The sequence below is a fragment of the Sarcophilus harrisii genome, chromosome 2, assembly GCF_902635505.1.
Source record: "Sarcophilus harrisii chromosome 2, mSarHar1.11, whole genome shotgun sequence".
NCBI lineage: Eukaryota > Metazoa > Chordata > Mammalia > Dasyuromorphia > Dasyuridae > Sarcophilus > Sarcophilus harrisii.
The window spans coordinates 648,218,029-648,239,831 of record NC_045427.1 but is presented as its reverse complement, the minus strand read 5'-3'; the positions used below and the strand labels follow the sequence as shown (position 1 = coordinate 648,239,831).

Genomic DNA, 21,803 nt, shown 5'->3' with positions numbered 1-21,803 from the left:
AAAGTTCTTTCCCTAACAATATAGTACTCTTTAGTAGGGTAGATAAAATATGCTTTTAGATCACTATATACAAAGTAGTAAGAATTCATTGCAGTGGGAGCATGCAGGACCAATGGGGAATCAAGTAAGCTTTTTGCTAGAGGTGTCAATGAAATGGACTTTGAATGGATTTTAAAAACTGGACATGAGAGAACACATTTCTACGATTTATAAAGACCCTGTTGGCTAGTGTTTTATTCAGGGATATGCATGTCATAGAGTGGAATCAAGAGGGTATGAGGGGAAGTTGTGAGAAAAGCACCAGTTGTTTTCCATAATCTGAAATGGTGTATTTGCACACTAGTAAAGATTTCCATTCCCTGTTAGTGGCTACACCTTTTACTTTCCTTTTCTCTCAGGTAACAGCTTCTAATTTATCTTTTTGAAGAAAATGTCCATGACCTCTATGTAGGAGATCTCAAGGGAAGGGTCAGCAGCCATGCTTCTTCAGGGTGGGCCAGGATACCTCTTTGTACAGTAGTTCTCTCCATGAGAGGATACCCATAATGCGTAGTCCATGGGTAGTATGGTATTTATACCATGATTCACTTTGACACAATTTCACTGGAGTATACTCCTGTTCAAACTGAGTCTTTCATTAAGAGAGAAGTTTGGAGTCCTGAAAGGAATAATTTTCCAAAAACAATCTGGACTTCCCCCTTCCTCCTACTCCTTTCTTATCCAGGTCATCAACCAGTCGTCTGATCCAATTAAGACAGATATACTAATATAGTGATTCTATAGGCTGTCCAAACCATAGGATAGAGAGTATTGCAGGTTGTTATATATGATCCCCTGAGTTTTATCCTAGAATTCTAGAGCCTGGGACCAACATAGGTGAGAAGATGTAGAGGAGTGCTATCAAGGAGAGACCCAGAACATATTTCCCATAGCTGAGAACCAGAGACTTCAAGATCTTGGCCCTGATGTGATAAATGTACATGAGGTCTCTGCTGGACAGGTCATTGCTGAGGAAGGAAACACCTTGGGATAGACTTAAGAAGTCAGTCAGTTAACAAGAATTTATTAAACACCTACCTAAGTAAAGGGGTAAAAGGAAGGAAAAAGCCAGTTCCAATGGGGGAGTTCAATAGAGGAGACAACATGTAAACAATTATGCAAAAGCAAGTTCTATGGAGGGAAACTTGTAGACAAGCATCCTAGAAAAGAGCCGGCATCAAAGGAGATGAGGAAAGACTTCTTGTGAAATGTTGGATTTTAGCTGGGACTTGAATAAAACCAAGGGATCCAAGAGGAAGTGGTGAGGAGAAATAGAATTTGAGGTGTAGGGTGAAGAGAGTGAAAAGTTCAGTCAGGAGATGAAATGTTTTGTATGAGGAAGAGCAGAAAATGGCAGGAATGGGGGAATACTATGGGCAAGAAAGGAGCTATTTTCTTACTTTAAGAAATTATTCTTTTTAAGCAAATATTAAATTCATTTTTTCCTTTCCATTAAAGAGTAAAAGTTCGATAACTTTTTTTTTTTAATTGCCAGTTCCCTAGGTCGATGTTCTTATCACCTTGCCCTATTTATAATTGTGATCAGATCTCAGTTCGAATGGCCCAATGTTCAGTTTTCATAGAAGTTGATTTTATGGTAGTTTGGGGTATTGTAAAACTTATTTTTAGCTTTACCAAGAAAACACTGACAAAGACTTTAAAGAATAAGATAATTGTTAGAACATAGATTACTATTAGTAGTCAAATTCTAAAGTGAACATGTGTCATCAATGATTTGGATGTTCCTGACCATGATTCAGGTAATTATCCAATCATGTCTATCCATCTCCTGTGATTACTGTCCACATTCGTGTCTCCTCATATATTCATGATAGTGGGTCTTTCTGATGGGCCAAAGCCCTTCATCCCTTTCTCCTGTCATTGAAATGATATCAGTTGAGGATTTGGGATGTGGACTTGGAAGATTTCATGATTGCCATGTGACCAGGCCATCATTTCTCTTCTTATGCAAATATAACTTAAACATCTCTCAAATAGAATGTCAGAGAGGAATAACCACAAGTATTCTGTAGAAACTGACTTTTTTAATAATAAAATACAGCTTTTTTATCACATCAAACTTCCTACAGAAACTTAAAAACATATTTATTTATTTCTGATTTTCCAATTTGTGACCAAAACTACCTTTGCAGTGCTTATACATTTGAATCATAATACAGAAAGACAAACATACATACATATGCTTACTCACATGTACACATATATACCCACACTGTGTCCAATCATACCCACACACATACACATACACTATTTCAGGAAACAAAATGTGGCTTATGATTTATTTACAACAACACATCAAATGAACTAATGAGCTGCCTTATAACAGAGTTTTTATACACCTTAATTCTTGATTCTTAAAGATTTTTAAAGAAATTCTTAAAGATTCCTCTTTTGGTCTATTTTTGGGTCTCACAAGATCATATAGAATCTTAGAATAGAAAGTGACCTCAGTGAATGTATAATTCAAATACTGTCTTCTTAATAATAATGCTCTCTTCAATATATTTAATAAGGAAATAGCTTGGATTAAACTTGTATATACTTCTTATTCCCATAAAGAAAAGAAATCAGAGGTTTTATTTGGTTTGCCAAGTTCTGCTGGATTTTCTGCCATTGTGGGATGACATCATCTGAACTGTGACTTCATAGAATCTGATCAATCATGACAATTAATTTTTATAAAATTATGTCATCATCATTTTAACATATTTTCATGTGAAATAGGGAGATTGATTGAATGGCCCAAATCCTAGGACCACAATCTCCTAACAGAACCTGAAAGGCCATAAAGTCAAGTTCAATTATATGTAATAGAGAGTTGGGTCAGGAGCCAAACACCCTGAGTTCAAATCTTTCCCATTCCCTTTATCACTTGGGAGTATTCAGGCAAGTCTTTTCAACATTCTGGTTCTGATTTCTCATCTCTAAAATGAGGAGGTTAGACTAAATGACCTCTCTTCCAACTTTAAATCAGTGATCTTTTAAATGGTTATGGTAGAGCTACTCTGTTTTAGGTCCTCACTTCTAACAACTGTTATAAGGTGTACACCTCCCTTCACTTAGCATCAATATCAATTTTTATTCTGTCAATGGAATGAAAAAGTAATTCCCACTTTAGCTAGACAATTTTTACAATGAAAAAAATATAATGAGGTCCTGAATGATGTCTCCTTGCATTTTTCTGCTCCATTCTAGTTTTTAAAAATGTGCCTCTCTGAACCTTTAAAATTTCATTGAAAACATAGTCCTCTGAAGTAGATATTTAAACATCATATCCTAGTGCAGTTGTTAAGCACCGAAGTGATTAACCATCTCCAAGTCTTTTTGAACCACAAAAGGCTTTACACTTTGCAGAGACCTAGGAATGGCTTCTCTAGTTGAGAACTCCCACTGTGGTAATTGACAGGATGTATGAAATCCAGATGGAAGGTTAGTAGTGAGTGTCAAAGCTTTCAAACTTTTGAAGAATTAATTCAAGAAAAGATCAGTTCATCTGTAATTAAAGTCATCATGTTCTGTTTGGCTGACAGAAATGGCTTGTTCTCTCACTATTCCTAGCAAGAGTCTGGGCTGATTGAACTCTATAGGAATTTCCCCAGAAACATAAATGGAAAACAGGAGGAAAAAAGAGAATTCAAGCGGAAGACGGCACTGACATAGACACCAGAAGGTCTGTTTCAAGTTCATAGATCCTAATAATTGCCCAGATAATTCACAGGGAACCTATAGTAGACTATCCTGTCAATGATGTCGTCCTTTATGTAAGATACCAAGGAGTCATGTCACATAGAAGTGGAATCATTTCCCAATGTTATTCTTTGTGGCATCTTCATTGTATTTTCTACCCATACTAAGAAGAACTAAAGATTCAAGAAAACTCTAGATATTGCTTCCTGAAATTTATAACCATCATGTACTGGATATCATCAAGTGTTAATGATATATATACCTGGCAAAGGAATGCTTGATGTTTTCACTTATATAGCTAACATTAAGGTAATACTTAGATGTCCCAGGTTTTAGTGCTTTACAAATATGATCTAATTTGAATATCAGATAACCTTGGGAGGTAGGTGCAATTATTTTCTCCACTTTACAGATAAGAAAACTGAGGAAGAGAACAGCTAAGTAACCTGTCCAGGGTCAAAAAATTATGAGTGAGAACAGTTTTGAAGTCAGATTTGTCTGTATTATTTAATTATCAGATAACATAAATATATATGAAACACTGATTCACCTCCACTCCAATAGAAATTATTACGACTTCAACAACCTTTACTTAATGAAAAAAAAATTAACTTTCCCACTAAACTGAAAAAAAAAGTGCCGCAAATGTAAACTTAAATCTAATAACATATGAATTTTTATATAACAGATCTAAAAGGGGAAAAATAGCCACATATAGGTTATATTCATAGATATAGATATCAATGTCATTACTACTGTGATTCACTGTTGTTGTTTGTTATTTGTCCCTTATTCTTGAAGAGGACCATGACAGCAGGGAGGGGAAGATATGATATGTAAGTGAATTAGATTTAAGCAAGGGAGGGCAATTTCAGCTGCCTCACTTTCCCCCTTCCAGAGCCATCTGGGTTCAGTGGCCAGTCATAAATCAGAACAACTGGAGATGGCTCTGGATGGCATGGAAGACCTTGGCCTTTTAAGCTAAGGTCCTCAACAGGACTTGGTTTGATTGAGGCTGCACAGATTCAGAGTTTAAGGCTGGGTAGAAATTGAGGCAAAGATTCTACTCTTTCATCTAGTCCAAAAAAATTAAATGAATGAATGAATCTGGGAGGGGAAGACCAAAAACCATGAGTGTCTACTGTGATTCATTGAATGAGTGAACAAAGGAATGAATGAAGGAAATGACCACTTCACCAGGAAACATTTTCTAGATTTAAGCAAAAAAAAACAAAAAACAAAAAACAAAAAAAACAAAACTGACATTTTTTTTAGAGTTCAGAATATCTGAATTCTCTGAAAGAATGAAGGAATGGAATGATTGACAAGTGATCAGAATGAGTGGAATGAATCAATGAGCAGATGAATGGATTGATGAATAAAGGAATGATTTAATTTCTCCTTTTTAAAGATTCCTTACATTTACTTAGTGTGTCCCAATGCAAGAAAAATCATACTAATGCTTAGAGTTGTCCCAAGTTTAATGGGTCCCTCAGGAGACCCATGCTTTCTACTTCTAAAGGTCTTCACTTGGAAGTTACATGACTGCTTGTCAGGTTGTTGTAAAGGAGATTTCTTTTGAATCACAAATTTGACTAATTGATTACTAAGGTTTGTTTCAGCCCAAAGGTTCTTTGAAAGAGCATCATTTTATGGCTACTTAATTAAAAGCTAGTTAGCCTCTTTCCTGACTCCTCATGTGAGCAAATTCAAATATGGCCTTAGAAAGCTGAAAATAATGGGAGCTTGAGATGCAGCTTAGAAGGCTATAAACATTTTGTTAATCTATACATGTTTCATATACAACAATGAGGTCAGTTTGCTCTGTATACCATCAATTTGGTATTTAGTCTAATACCTCTCATCTCCCACACTTTCTTTCAGACCTTCTCAAACACTGAGTTAAATCTGGCAATGCATGTGTCAAACTTTTTACTCATGTGGACATCTTCAGAAAGTTTACTGCCAAGGTAAGTGAACTTAATTATAACATTCAAAATTTCTCTATTTGCTTAACCAATGATACCACATATAAATTGTGGGGTGCTGGCTGATGGAGTACCTATGTTTTCTTGATTTTAACTGTTAGGCCACAATTAGTACAATCAGCAGAGAATTAACCAATACTTTGCTCTTAGCTTGGGAGGTCATATTGAGAGGCAGTCATGTGCTTCGGCTTGTAACCTTTTCAAGTTGAAGAATTTACCATCAGTATAGTAGCTGACTTTGATGCCATGTTTGTCCTCATTGAAGGCATTTGACAGCATGGATGAAAATATCATGGTAAAAAGCATGGGAGCAAGCACACAGTCTTGTTTTACTCCAGTGGTGACCAGGAATGCTTGAGAGTATTGTCCATTATCCAGAACCAGAGCAAGCATGCCATAATGAAATTGATGTGCTATATTGATCAACTTCTCTAGGCAACCAAATTTTCACCCAATTTTTCATAAGCTCTCATGATTGACAGAATCAACAATCTTGGTCAGATATACAAAAGTTGTGTACAGACCTCTGATCTGTTTCTGGCACTTCTGAAGTTGTCAGGCAGTGTCCCTTAGCCCTTTCTGAAGCTACACTGGCTCTCAGATAGATGACCTTTTTCTAGGTGTAGGATCAGTCTATTAAGGAGCACTCTATCAAGAATCTTGCCAGCAATGACTAAGAGAGAGGCTTCTTCTCATTAGATTGTCATTAGATGATCTAATTCCTTTACCTTTATAAGGATGGACAATGGAGGCATCAAACTCCTGGCTACACAATTTGGAAAATTTCAATCAGCTTTTGTATGAGAAATGGATTTTTCCAATCTTATAAATCTAAACTAGAATAGGATCAGCACCTGGTGCTTTATCAGACAAAAGGAGTCTAATGACATTCAAAACCTCCTTTTCAATTGCTACTTCAGCTAGAGAGTGATTGATTTCAACCTGAAGCAAACGGTCAATGGTTTCAGCATTGATTGATGAGTTCACTATGGAAACATTCAGACCATTTCTCTAAAATCATATTCTTATCATTAAACAATGTGACTCCATCAGCACTGAGTAGTTTGTGATTCACCATAGGGTTTTATCACATAAATAGCCTTCAATACACCATAAAAGTACTTTGGATTGTTACTATCTGCATCTAAGTTTCCATTGTAATTTACTTTTCGTGGAATTGAATATTACCTTCTTAGAGATGGATGAATTAACTACTCTAATGTTATGCCTTGTGTAGTTTTTATTTTTTTTCATTTAACAGCTTCTCAATTCCCCCATCATTTCTCTGAAACCAGTCCTGATGTTTTCAATTACTCTTACCCAGAAGAACAAATGTAGTTCCATAAACCAAATCTCTGCAGGCTACACATTGTTTTCTTTTCCATTGTTGCCAACTGTGTGTTGGTTCAACTTATCCTCCAAGTCAGCAACAATCTGTTATCTCTCAGAGAAGCACTCTAATCTGTTAACATTAATTCTTCTACTAGTCTTTTTGCCTTGTGGCTACCACTTTTGTTGAATAAGAATATTCTTCTTGGAGAGGATAAGTCTATGATCAGTCCAGCACACTTCACTACACATTGTCTTTGCTAATCTCACATTCTGTCTGCCCTTTTTTTAATCAAATAGTCTATTAAATGACAATATTTGCAGTGAGGAAGCATTCATGAATTTTTATTGCATTTAGGTAAATGGAATAGAGTTGGTGATGAGAAGGTCAAGAGATGCACAAGTTTTCAGTAGTAAGTGAATGTTGTTGCTCTTTCTTAATAATCCATTCCTCCCAAGGATTCCATCAAGTCTGGTAGTCTGAGTCTATTCTAGCATTAAAGTCACCCAGAATTATAATATTTTCCTCTTTTGGCACATTAATGATAAGGGTCTCTGGGATTTCATAAAAATTTTCTTTGACCAGGGACAGCTAGGTAGCTCAGTAGATAGAGCATCAGCCCTGAAGTCAGGAGGACCTGAGTTCAAATTTGACCTTAGACACTTAATACTTCCTATCTGTGTGACCCCAGGCAAGTCACAACCCCAACTGCCTCAGAAAAAAAATTCTTTGACTTTATCGGGGTTTGTCATGGTGGGAGCATAGGCACTGATGATGGTGCATGATTGCAAGTGGCAATTGTGTGGTCATGAGTATGTCATTCACTTCTTTTGGAAGGCATATTTGCTTGCTAAATTAATTTTGATTGCAAAAATTATGCCAGCTTCACAGCAATCTCTTTCACTGCAGGTAATTCAGAAAAATATGTATCCACCTTTGACTTCAGTAAGCTGGCCTTTATTCGCCAACCTTGTTTTACTCAGGGCTCTTATTTGGATGCCATACCTCTTGAGTTCTCTTGCATCAAGAGCTGTTCATCTTTCAAGTCTGTTGTATTTTGTGTTGTCTCTAAATGTGTGCACATTCCTTGTACCAAAGGTGAGTGAAATTAATGTTGCAAAATTTTTTGTATATTATTTTATTTTTTCAACCCCAGGATGGAATCTCTCCCTACTGTTGCAGTCAAGGTTGGGTAAGCAAATAATTTTAAGGCACTTTTTCTAGCACTTCCTCACTCCTGGAGGTGGGCAGTGATATCCTTAAAAAGCTGCTCAGACATACCCAAGGAGTTGCCAAATCTCACTGCTTCTTCCAGTAAGAAGACACACATGGAAACAGACCACCTGTGTGTAGATTGTTATTATAGCTCCCAGAATATCCATATTGGCTGGTTCATTACTCACCCATCATCACATGATTTTGAGATAGGTAGAAGTGATAAAGCGGTATTGTTGTGTCTTGATTTTTATGAAACTTGGATTTAAATAAGTCAGAGTTGCAGAGGCACTGGCCACACTCTCTCTTCCAGAGTTATCACTGTCCAGTGGCCGGACAGAGTTAAGATGAGTGATGAAGACTCAAGATGTAGTAGATGACCTTGGTGTCATTGATGTCTAACAAAGCTCTAAGCATTTCCTAGCCCTGTTTCATCTGGCTTCATGGTCATTGGAACAACTTGTTCTTTTCTACTCGTTCCATCAGGGTAAGTCTTCACATGCTTAACCTGGTTTAGCCTGCCTGCCAAAAGAGTTGAGTGGAGTGTGACCATTGTGCACGATACAACTTCTTGGAAATGTAGGTGAGAGTTAAGTAGATTAGCATCCCTTACCCTAAGGTACCAGTCAGTCTTCCCTTACAACACACCCTATACCCCATATGGATGAGATAGAAATTTTGATATGACGACACAATGTCTTCATGGTGGGGTGGAGTTGATTATTGTTGGCAAGTTATACCAAAGTTTGTTCTTATATTGAGAGAGGGAGGTAAGTACATTCAATATTCTTTAAATTGAATATCCTGAGACAAGTTTTAGTTTTCCCATCTTCCACCTACGTTTGAGTATGGTCACAGAATGATCTAATTATCTTAACATTAATAATTGCTAATTTGTTAAAATGTTAAAATTGTTAATAATAGCAACACATCAATATAAAAACTCATTGGAATCCTAGTGTTAACTCAACTTGAAACAAGGTGATAACTCAAAGGAGATGTTAGAATCCTAGTGTTAACTCAATGGAATTGATACAATACTTGTGTTCACACCTTTAGAGAGCTCTTATAATCAAGAAGTATTTAAGTACTCATTGGAGTTCACAAGTATGGGAGAGCAACTGATATCTATGCAATGATTTAAATTTGCAAAGTTCTCCAAATTCATTGTCTCTTAGAATATTATGATTTGTGCGTGATTTTTGTTGGTTTGTTTTTATGACTTGTGCAAAGCCTCTTGGGTAAAACTTGCTATTACCATATTCTGTAAGCAAGACATTGACAATCTGAATCACCAAATAAACATTTTCACAGAAATATCAATGAATGGAATTCAAGAAGAATGAAACATCTCAAGAAAGGAAAATTAAAGGAAGAATATTAATATTTAGAATCCTCAAGTATTGATGCTAAAGGGGGTGTGTATTTTCAATAACAATACTATATGAGAATCAGTTCTATTGGAAGTGGCTATCTTCAAAAATGAGAGGATCCAAATCAGTTCCAATTGATCAGTGATGAACAGAACCAGGTTCTGCAGCAAAAGAACACTGGGAAATGAGCGTGGACTACAACGTAGCATTTATACTCTTTCTGCTATTGTTTGCTTGCATTTTTATTTTTCTTCCCAGGTTATTTTTAACCTTCTTTCTAAATCCAATTTTTCTTGTGTAGCAAGACAATTATATAAATATGTATACATATATTGTATTTAACATATATTTTAACATATTTAACATATATGAGACTATCTGCCATATAGGGGAGGGAGTAGGAGGAAAGAGGGGGAAAGTTGGAACAGAAGTTTTTGCAAGGGTCAATGTTGAAAAATTACCCATGCATATGTTTTATCAATAAAAAGCTATAATAAAAAAATAAAATTAAAAAAATAAAGAGGGTGTGTATGAATTGGAAAGTAAAATATCCATCATAAATAAAACTCAACATTCAATCCAGAACCCTTTTTTCTTCTTTCTTATCTCAGCAGATGCCAGGAATTCAATTATCAATGGCATGCTGATGACTCCTTGATGTTTGTAATAAGCTTAAGACTCTCCTGAGAGTTATCTAACAAACCAGGTAACTCAAGAGCTAGATGGAGTCTAAAGAATTATTAAGCCCTTCTCAAACACAAAAATCTTCCATATTATAAAAATACATAGTAAGTCGTCATCTCACTTCTTCTTTGAAAAGCTTCAAGATGGAGGATTCCATCACCTCCTGTCAAGTCAGCCCATTACATTCCAGACAGCTTTCTTTGGAATATATTCCTAAAATTAAGCTAACATTGAGTTATTAAAACTTTCATTTATTCCTCCTGTTGTTTTTTTTTTCTTCCTCTAGGGTTAAAGAAATAAAAACTCTAATTTTTCCTTCATATGCTCACCATTCAAGTATTTAATATATCTCATATGCTCCACCTGCCAGCCTTCTTTTCCCAGGCTTCACATCCACAGTTCTTTCAACTAATCCATATTTGTCGTGATGATAACAACAATGGTTCAAACTTATATAGAGCTTACTATGTGCAATGCATTGTGCTAAATGCTTTGTAATTATGCGTTCATTTAATTCTCACAACAATCCTGAAAGATAGAGGAAGAAAATGAGGCAGAAAATAACTGTGGCTTTGGCCTGGGTCATACAGCTAGTAAGTGTCTGAGGCAGCATTTGAACCCAAGTTTTACTGATCCCAGATCATATCTACTCTATTCATTGTTGGCCCCACCTTGATGCTAATGTCATGAACTCAGTCAAGAGACTGTACCACTTTTCTTGATCTTTTATGGGCAGCTTGTCACTGTTATTCTTAAAATCCTGGTTCTTCAAAAAATCCCAGATAAGGTGGGATAATCAAAAAGAAGAGATTCTTACCTCCTTATGTCCTTCCTAATATAGTTCTAGAATGCATAGAATACCATATTGTTGACTTCTTGCAGTTATAATCCACTAAAAGTCCCCAGATCTTTTTTCATCTATTCAGATGTCTGTTTATCTCTCTCTTGTATTATATTTGTGGTGTTCGTTTTCTCAGTACCTAAATGAATACCTCACATTTATCCCTTTCCTATTATTAGATTCATCCTCATACTTTCACCTGCAAAAATCCTTTTGGTTCCTGATTCTGTCATCCAGTGTGTTAGCTAATTCTCCAAGATTTATGCCATCTGAAAAGTTGTTGACTTTACCATTGATCCAAGTCATTGATAAAAGGGCCTAGAAAATAAGGCCCAGAACATAGAACCTAGAAGAGATCCCTGCCCTGAATTGGTAACCTTCTACTTTCTTGACCTTGAGCCTCTTATTCTTTGAATCCATTCATCCAGCCTCTCTACAGCCATCTATGTTATCTTCCAGTCTACATTTCTCCATCATCTCTCTAAAAATAGGATGATATATTTTATAAAAAAAATTTGTCCTGGACAATCTCTATCCAGTATATTTTTTTCATTTTCTAATTTCAAATTCCTCTCAATCAAGGAATTGACATTAGTCTAGCATGACCCTCTCTTGATGAAGTCACCGATTCCCCTTTTGAGATATTTACTAATCATTGCTTTAATGATCTGCTATAGGATTTCCCTAAAGCCACTGGTTTAAAGACTGAAGCCTATATTCTCTTCTGTTTTATGTCAGATCACCATACTTGCCCTTCTTCAATCTCATAGTACACCTGTTCTCTATGATTTTTCAAGTATCATTTACAGTTGTTCTATAGTCACATCTGTAAGCTTTGGGGAACACAATAATAAAGTTCATCTAGCTGATTTGATCCCATCAAGAATATCTGAATGTCCTGTTACCATATTAATTTGGACAAAGAGTTATCTGCCTATTTAACATCTTCAATTAGACTTCCTTTAAACATTTCAAACTCAACATGTCCAAAACAGACATCATTATTAATTTCCCCCAATTCTTCTTCTTATTTTTCCCTTTGTTACTGCACAATGTAGCTCCATCACTCAGGGACATAACCCAATGCCATTTCCCTCTTCCCAAATATCCAGTCTCTAAACCTCATGTTTTCTAGCACTCTAACACTTTTCTTTCTTTCCTCCTTTCTACTCACAAAATAATCACTGTTGTTCATGAAATATTATACCTGAAATTTTGAACTGAATTCAAATGAATTTTTTAACTGAGATATTTTTATTTTTTAAACTTTTAACTGAAATATTGAATCAAATTTCTAATTTGCCCCACCTGTGTCAAATCTGTCATTTTAGAGGCACCTTAATGGTACAGGAGATTGAATTTTGAGGTTGGTGTCTGGAAGATATGTATGTAAATGTAGCCTCAGCCCCTCATGACTTAATAATTATAGCCAAGTCACTTTGCTTCTGTTTCAGTCTCCTCATTATAAAACTGGACAATGATAGCATCTCCTTCCTAGGTTGTTGGGAGAATAAAATTACTTAATATTTATAAAGCACTTAGTATAGTGCCTGGCACAAAGCAGCCATAGAATAAAAACTTATTTTCTTCTTTCTTGCTCACTCCAATTCATTTTTCACCCAACAGTTAATATTTTTTTCTAATGCACAAATCTTACTATGTCACTCCTTTTCTTAGTAAATTCTAGTGATTCCATATTATCTCAAAAATTAAATAATCCTTTCCAGGGCATTTAAGGGGGCAGTAAAGTAGTGGATAGAGCATGAGACCTGTAGTCAGGAAAACTTAGGTTCTTGAGTTCAAATCTGGTTACAGATACTATCTATGTGATTCTGAAAAAGTCTATTAACTGCATTTACCTCACTTTTCACATCTGTTAATAATCTGGAGAATCTGTAGAAATGGCCAATCATGCTAGTATTTCTTCCAAGCAAACCCCAACTGGTGTCATGAAGAATCATACATGACAAAAAAGACCAAACAATGCATTTAAAGATCTTCACAATTCTGCCAAACATTTAAAGAACAATTAATTCCAATACTATGCAAAGTATTTGAAAAAATAGGGAAAGAATGACTCCTATCAAATTCCTTTTATGGCACAGATATGGTGCTGATAGCTAAACCAGGTAGGGTGAAAACAGAGAAAGAAAATTATAGATCAATTTCTCTAATGAATATTGATACAAAAATCTTAATAAAATATTGGCAAAGAGATTTCAGAAAGTCATCCCCTGGATAATATGTTGCAATCAAGTAGGATTTATACTAGGAATGCAGAACTGGTTCAATATTAGGAAAACTATTAGCATAAATGACTATTTCAATAACCAAACTAAAAAAATCATGTGATTATCTTAATACATGCAGAAAAAGCATTTGATAAAATCCAACACCCATTCCTATTAAAAACACTAAAGAGTGTAGAAATAAAAATAAAATGATCAGCAGCATCTATTAAAACCATCAGCAAGCATCACATGTAATGGGAACAAACTAGAACCATTTCTAATAAAATCAGGGGTGAAACAAGGTTGCCTTCTATCACCATTACTATTCAATATTGTATTAGAAATGTTAGCTTTGGCAATAAGAGAAAAAAGGAGATTAAAGAAATTAGAGCTGGTAATGAGGAAACCAAATTGTCACTCTTTGTAGATGATATGATGGTATATTTATAGAACCCTAGAGAATCAACTAAAAAAAAAACTATTAAAAACAATTCACAACTTTTACAAAGTTGCAGGATACAAAATAAATCCACATAAATCATCACCATTTTTATATATTACCAACAAAGTCCAAAAGCAATAGATATAAGGAGAAATTCTATTTAAAATGTCAATAATATAAAATACTTAGGAGTCTATGTGCCAAGGCAAAGTCAGGAAATATATGAACACAACTCTAACACAGTTTCCACACAAATAAATTTAGATCCAATCAATCAGAAAAATATCAAGTGCTCATGGGTAGGTCGAGTAAGTACAATAAAAATGACAATTCTACTTAAATTAATCTATTTATTCAGTGCCAAACCAATCAAACTCCCAACAAATTATTTTATAGATCTGGAAAAAATAACAACAAAGTTCATCTGGAAGGAAAAAAAGGCCAAGAATGTCAAGGGAATCAATGGGGAAAAAGCCAATGAAGGTGGCCTAGCTGTGCCATACTTAAAACTATATCATAAAGCAGTAGTCATCAAAACCATTTGATCCTGGCTAAGAAATAGGATTAGGTTAGGTTCACAGGACAAAATACTTAATGACTATTATAATCTAGTGTTTGACAAACCCAAAGACCTCAACTTTTGGGATAAGAACAAATTATTTGACAAAAACTACTGGGAAAATTGGAAACTAGCATGTCAGGAACTAGACATTGACCCACACAACACCATATACCAAGATAAGGTCAAAAGGGTTCTTGATTTAGACATAAGGAGCGATATTATAAGCAAATTAGAAGAACAAAGGATAGTTTACCTCTCAGATCTGTGGAGAAGGAAGGAATCTGTGACTAATGAAAAACTAGAAATAATTATTGAACACTAAGTAATTTTGATTATATTAAGATAAAAAAGTTTTTGTACAAACAAAATTTTGCAGACAAGATTGGAAGTGAAGCAATATATTGAAAAAAAACATTTTTTACAATCAAAGGTTATGATAAAAGCCTCATTTCTAAAATATATAGATAATTGACTGAAATTTAAAACAATTCAAGCCATTCTCCAATTGGTCAATTTTTAGATGAAGAAATTGAAACCATTTTAATCATATGAAAATATTCTTTAAATCACTATTGATAAAAAAAATTCAAATTAAGACAACTCTGAAATACCACTATACACCTCTCAGATTGGCAAAGATGACAGGAAAAGATGAAGGAGATATGGGAAAATTGGGATACTAATACATTGTTGGTGGAGCTGTGAACTGATCCAATCTTTCTGGAGAGCACTTTGGAACTATGCCCCAAAGACTATCAAAATGTGTATACCTTTTGGTCCAGCAGTGTTTTTAATGGGTTTATATCTCAAAGGAGGAAATGGGACCTACATGTGCAAAAATGTTTTTGGGAACCATTTTTATAGTGTCAAGGAACTGGAAACTGAGTGGACATCCATCAGTTGGAAAATGGCTGAATAAGATATGGTATAGGAATGTTATGGAATATTATTGTTCTATAAGAAATGATCAGCAGGATGATTTCGGAGAGTCCTGGAGAGACTTACATGAAGCATATTAAGTGAAATTAGCAGAATCTTGTACACGGCAACAACAATATTATATGAGGATCAATTTTGATAGATGTGGCTCTTTTCAACAATGAGATGATTCAGAGCAGTTGCAATGATATCGTGATGAAGAGAGCCATCTACACCCAGAGAGTTCTGTGAGAATTGAGTATGGATCACAACATAGCATTTTCATGCTTTTTGTTGTTATTAGCTTGCATTTTTATTTTCTTTCTTATTTTCCCTCTTTTTATCTGATTTCTCTTGTGCAATAAGATAATTGTATAAATATGTATGCATATGTTAGATTTAACATATATATTTTATCATGTTTAACATATATTGGATTACTTGCTACCTAGGAAAGGGATGGGAGGAAGCGGGGGAAGTGGAACACAAAGTTTTGCAAGTCAGTGTTGAAAAATTATCCATGCATATGTTTGGAAAAAAAAAAAGTTTTAATAAAAAAAAGATCTTCACAGGCTGGCTACCTCCTACATTTCTAGAATTATGCAACACTGCTTCACATCATATGAAAGATGATCCAGACAAGCTGGCTCCTCATTTTTAGGACTCAGCATTATTTAATGCTTTACCACAAGCCATTTCAAGTTCCAGGAAAGCACTCCTCTCCCAGCTTTGTATTTTAAATCCTAAACTTCCTTCAAGGTTTCTCTTCAGCACCATCACTTATCCAAAGCCTATCCTTAAATTGAGGTTTATTTCCTTCTCAAATTGCCCAAGATTACTCTCTTATGTTTTTATGACACAAACTCAGATAGAAAGTAAACTGTTCAAAAGATACTTGCTCTCTATGTATGATCTCATTTCCCCAGGACCTTGCCCATGGTAGATGATTAATGAATTCTGGCTGAATTCAATTGTCCCTGCTAGCTGAGTGAAGGTCTAGAAATGAACAATTTATTCTGAAAGTTATATGGAATAGAAAAAGAGGTTAAGATTAGGAAATCATTCAGATTATGATCCCTTGAGCTTAAATTAATATTGTTCTTTAGTCATTGAGTCAGATCTGACTCTTTGTGACACTGGGAACTGAATATGGGAGTTTTCTTGGCAAAGATAATGAACTGGATTGCCATTTCATTATTTGAATGATCAAGACAAACAAGTTAAATGACTTATCAATGGCCACTTAGCTACTAAGTATTTGAGGCTGGATTTGAACTCAGTTCTTCCTAACACTAGGCTTGGAGTTCTCTTCCCTGAGCCACCTAGCAGCCTTTCAATATATATTCTTACAATTGTATTTTCCTATAGTGTGATGCCCATATACTAGAGTGTATAGTCCTTTGTAATTATATGTATCTTATTTTCTGCAGTTAAAACCATTATTTCAAGAAGAGGCCCATTATGGCAAAAGAGTTTCTGACTCAAAAGAGTTTAAGAACTTCTGGATCAGATGATCACTAAGGTTTCTAAAATCTGAGTAGAAATAAGCTAGTCATACATAACTGCACACATTAATAGGGCCTGGGGTCATGGAGAAATTAAATTGGATATATAGGTATATATTTCTGAATGTGTATGTATGCATATATAATTATATATATATATATATATATATATATATATATATATATATAATTTAAGTAACTGCAAATCCCAAGCTTTACCATTCTTAAAGTCTATATTTCAATGTCTTTGGAAAGTATTGGCTGAATTTTTTTCAAAGCTCAGTATTTACAGGCATTAGTAGAACATGTTTTGATCATTGTGTAGGGCATATTTTATCTTAAGGTTCTTAAGGGCTTTAGAAAGAAAATTAAAACAACAATAACTACAAAAACAATACACTAAAATATACCAAGATTTGCTGATAAAGCATAAATGAATCTATAGAGATGAAAAGTTGTGTTTTCACTTGTTTTTATTAATATTTTTCTAATTTTTCTGCATTACTTAAAGTCTCTTTAGAAGGCCACATGCATCATTCTTTCTGAACATCTATAGACAATTATCCACCAAACAATTTAAATGTCTATGTATCCAATTTCATTCAACTTACCCATTTGGTTTGTTCAGTCCCTGAAGTGATGCTTATTTTTAGTTATAGTAGTAAAGTGGGAAGGAATAAAGACCAGAGTATATTTACCGGTGTTCTCAGTTCTGGGATGGCTGCTTGGTAGGTGAGAGGGCGACAGTCTCGAGTATTGGGCACTAGGACACAAGGAAGAAACATTGGCCCCAGATCATCTCCATCAAGGACATCTATTGTGAGCGTGGTAGTACTTGTTCTCCGTTCGTTAAGGTTTTGAGCTCGGTCCTATGAAGGAGAAGACAATTCACTGATGTAATTTTTAAATTTCTGTGCTTGCCTTTTTCCCAAAAATTGGGTCAAACTAACAAATGGAGTTTTATTACATTTCATATATTGGTCTGTGAACAAAGTCAATAGAAAAGTAGACAAGTATGTTTGGAATCAAGTAGATATGGCTTCATTCTCTTAGACTGTATGACCATGAGTACATCATCTGATTTCTCTGGTCTTCAGGAAACTCTCTAAGATCACAAGTCAAAGACAGAGTGGTTTTTGATTTATGATTTTAAAAGTATTCATTTAAGTAAGTCAAAAAGAATTCACTTGATTTTAACGGATTAATCTATAAACTTGGGTCTAAAATTAATGAATTCTCTTTCCTTTTAGTAGAAAGTGTTCACATGTCTTTTCCAGACTTGTCAATTCCTACCTTCTTGCTCTTCATCTACTTTACTTCCCTCTACAGAATTTATGACCCAGAGACTCTGAATTTCAACTCCTCAACTCTATTTCTTTTTCCTGACTATCCCTTATGCTCATAATATTCTCTTCAGTTTTGCTTCCAGGCTTTTTTCAAGTTGTAACTCTAGTTCTGTTCTTTGAAAGAAGCCTTTCTTTGATTGCCACAATTGCATTATCTCCCTCTCTAAGATTACCTCTAATTTCATCCGAATGTATGTACACAGAAGTTTAGATGAGTTCTCCCTCATTGGTCTGTGAGTTCCTGGAGAGCAAGAGATATTTTTGCCTTTGTTTCCCACATTGTTTCTTTCTCCACAGTTTTTTTTTTATTATTATAAAGTAACCATTTAATATTTTTAAACTGTTGTTGGTATCTCATCTTTGTACCAGAAGAATGAATTTCATGGAATAAAATCATTTTTTTAATTAATTGAGCAGATCAAATCACCTTGCCATTTCATCATTCTGTATATTTTAAAGGAATGGGTTCTGTCAGCTGCAATCGTACCTGCCAGTTTGAGTGCAAGCTAAAGTGTTTGCTAAACAGTTCACATTGTGGCACAAAGCCTAGTTAAGGCAGACCTAAGCTAACTGAAGGAGGCTAAGCAGATGTGATTGGAGATATAATATGAGCTTCAGTTTTGGACAGAGAATTGTTAAGTAAACACTTTACAGCCTGAACTGTTAGGCTTAATGCATTAGACGGAAACATCACTGGCATTGTATATATTCCATCAGGATTAATGTCCCAAGCAGGGTCTTTGAGTACCAGATGCTTGGAAGACAGAAAAATACAAAAGCTTTTTTGATGAGCCAAGGAATTATTTGCTTGGTAGAAAAAAGAAGAACCAAATGTCTCCAGGAGAAAAAAGAAAACCACAATGAGACAAAGGTTGCTAATTGACTAAGAAAATAGCTTGCTGCCATTGGGACATGTGTAACAAGGGGCAGAGGGACTTGGAATGGCTATATTATTAAAAAAAAAAAACAATCCATCTCAAAGAAATACAATAGGTGAGCAAATGGTCCTTGTGTAGGCTTGCCAAAATTTCTCAGTCCAGATTTTACATAATATTAGGAAAAGCAGGAAGGATTAAGATCCTTTAGGGATATACAAACTTCCCATTACATAGTATTTTATGTGGTGTCTGAGATAAATTAGGAAAGAAACAATCATAATTCACTTAATTCACTTTCTTTTCTTATTTTCTCTACTTCCCCCCCCCTTTCTGTCACAAACACACATGTACACACACATCCATTTCATAGTTTTATTTTTCAATCACTTATTTTTGATAATAGATCCATTCTTTTGACTTATAACCCCCCCACACACAGAAGGAACCCCTTATTACAGAGCCTAAATAAAGAGGAAGAAACAATCCAGAAAAATAAAACATAATAATAAAATGGTGACTTTCTAAATTTCTCTGAAGAGCTGAAGGACCCGAACAGAGGAATACTATATATGATGTTCACTGTGTTTGCCATGAGCAGGGAATAATTGTTAAGTCAGGAGAAGGAGAGTCACCTCATGTTCTAGCCTGTGAATTTTTAAGAATGAGATGATCAAAAGGGAAAAGAAGTCCACCAGAGTCTGTAGTGCTGTACTGATGACAGGATCTTTGCCCCCTTCAATGTTCTCTTAGTAAACAGACTCTCTTACTACCAACAGCAGAGCCTTAGTAGGTAGACTTCATGGGCCCCAGGTTAAGAACAAAGCTCAGTTTAAGGAGCACGGGAATAGACTGAGAGGGTGTTGGTTAAAAGTCCTGTGTCATTATAAAACATCACTCAGCCTCTGCAGGTGTCAGATTCTTCATCTATAAAATAGGATTAGACTTCATTGTCTCTCAGGCCCTATCTAGCACAAAATCTATGATCTTAGGATGAATGAGAACCAAAGACACTGCTTTTTATAAACTTGGATGCAATGCTGCTGCCAATTCATTGATGACACAAGGCTTGATTCTAAGAGACCCAGGATAATTGCAATACTTTCTTCTGACTGATGCTGTGACCTCTGAAGGGAAGAATTTAACTCCAAAAAGCAAAACTGCAAGCTCTTTGTCATGGTGGGCTTTGATCTGCCTTTGGGTATTTGGTCAGAGTCATCATGAGCAAGGTAGTTAATCTCATTCACTCTTTATTTCCTCAATTATTGAATGATTTAGCAAATGGAAATCACTATGCAATCCTTTAAAAGCTATATAAATGTGAGTTATTATTATCTATAAAATAGGAACAACAATAGCATCCACCACAAAGGATTGTTGTGAGGGTTAATTTAAATGTGTAGTGTTTTGTAAACCTCAAATAGCACTACAAAAGGCAGCTATTATTATTTTATCATCATTATTACAATACAGAATAGTGTTAAGGAAAGTGAAGATTAGAATTGTGTACAAGACCATTTTCCCACATTATATCAGGTATGTTGAAATGAGAAATTACTGTGCATAGTGTCCTAGCTTAGTGAATACATAATAACAGGCTTTATACAAAGAGTTTGAGGCTACTATTGAGGAACATATGAGATCTTCTCTCCTCTCCTCTATCTCCCTTCATGTTCCCTTTTCATTTCTTTCTTTTGTCTTTCCCTCCCTTCTTTTTCTCTCTCCCTTCCTTCCTCCTCCTTTCCTTCTTCCATCCATCCCTTCCTCTCTCCTTTCCTTTCTCCCTTTTTTCTTCCCATATTTCTTCCTTCCTTTCTTCCTTTTTTCTTACTTCCTCCCTCCCTCCCTTCCTTGATTCCTTTCTCCCTCCCTACCTTCTTCACTTCCTCACTTTATTGCTTGATTCCTTGTTCCTTGCTTCCTTCCTTTATTCCTTTTTTCTCCCTCTCTACTTTCTTCATTTCCTCACTTCATTCCTTGTTTACTTGTAATGGGCTGAAGCTCAAGTTGATGCACTGAGATCCCAAGCACGTGACGCTAAATAGTAATTGGACCATACTCTATTAATATATATGCTTGGAGAAAGAATGGCTCCCACCCACTCTCTGTGCAAGTCCTGATGTGTTGTATAGGAAATGACAATTTTGGTGGGTGGAGACAGAGGGGCGGAGAGAGGAGTGGAAAGAGATGGTTGACTGGTTTCTTGAGGCAGCTGCACACATTGCTATCGGGATCCCCCCTTCACTTCCGATCCCCCTTCACCTTTGATCCTTCTTCACCTCTAGTGAGAATAAAGATTGAAGATTTTCCCTTAACCTGAATTCCTGACTCCAGCTGATTTTAAAATACTCGTCATCACAACTTGTTCTTTGCTTGCTTGCTTCCTTCCTTCCTTCCTTCCTTCCTTCCTTCCTTCCTTTCCTTCCTTTCCTTCCTTCCTCCCTACTTTCTTCTCTTTCTCACTCAGTCTTTTCTCTTCTTACTTTTATACTTTCTTATATATTTTCAATGACACTGAAACTTTTATTTTATTAAAAATGGAATAAGGAGCATTCCTAATGTCGAGATATTCTAGCCTCTGGCTTTCAAAAATGTGCCAGAGCATCAAGAAGACTCCCTCAGAGAGAGAGAAGTTATTTAATTAAATTAAGTGTTATTTAATTACATTATCAGGTATTTGCAGCACAAAAAAAAAAAAGAGGGAGGAGTAATAAGAATGTAAATAGAATCATCCTCAATGATACAA

At 35.3% G+C, this 21,803-nt stretch overlaps 1 protein-coding gene across 2 annotated transcripts in view; it reads right to left on the bottom strand.

Annotated features, from left to right (window-relative positions):
- Positions 1 to 21,803, bottom strand: part of PCDH15 (protocadherin related 15) — a 2,067,151-nt gene that overhangs the window by 503,596 nt on the left and 1,541,752 nt on the right. For both annotated transcript variants that reach the window (XM_031956966.1, XM_031956965.1), the window contains one exon: positions 17,535 to 17,705. In XM_031956966.1, the coding sequence (XP_031812826.1) occupies positions 17,535 to 17,705 (171 nt within the window). The remainder of the gene's footprint in view (positions 1 to 17,534; positions 17,706 to 21,803) is intronic.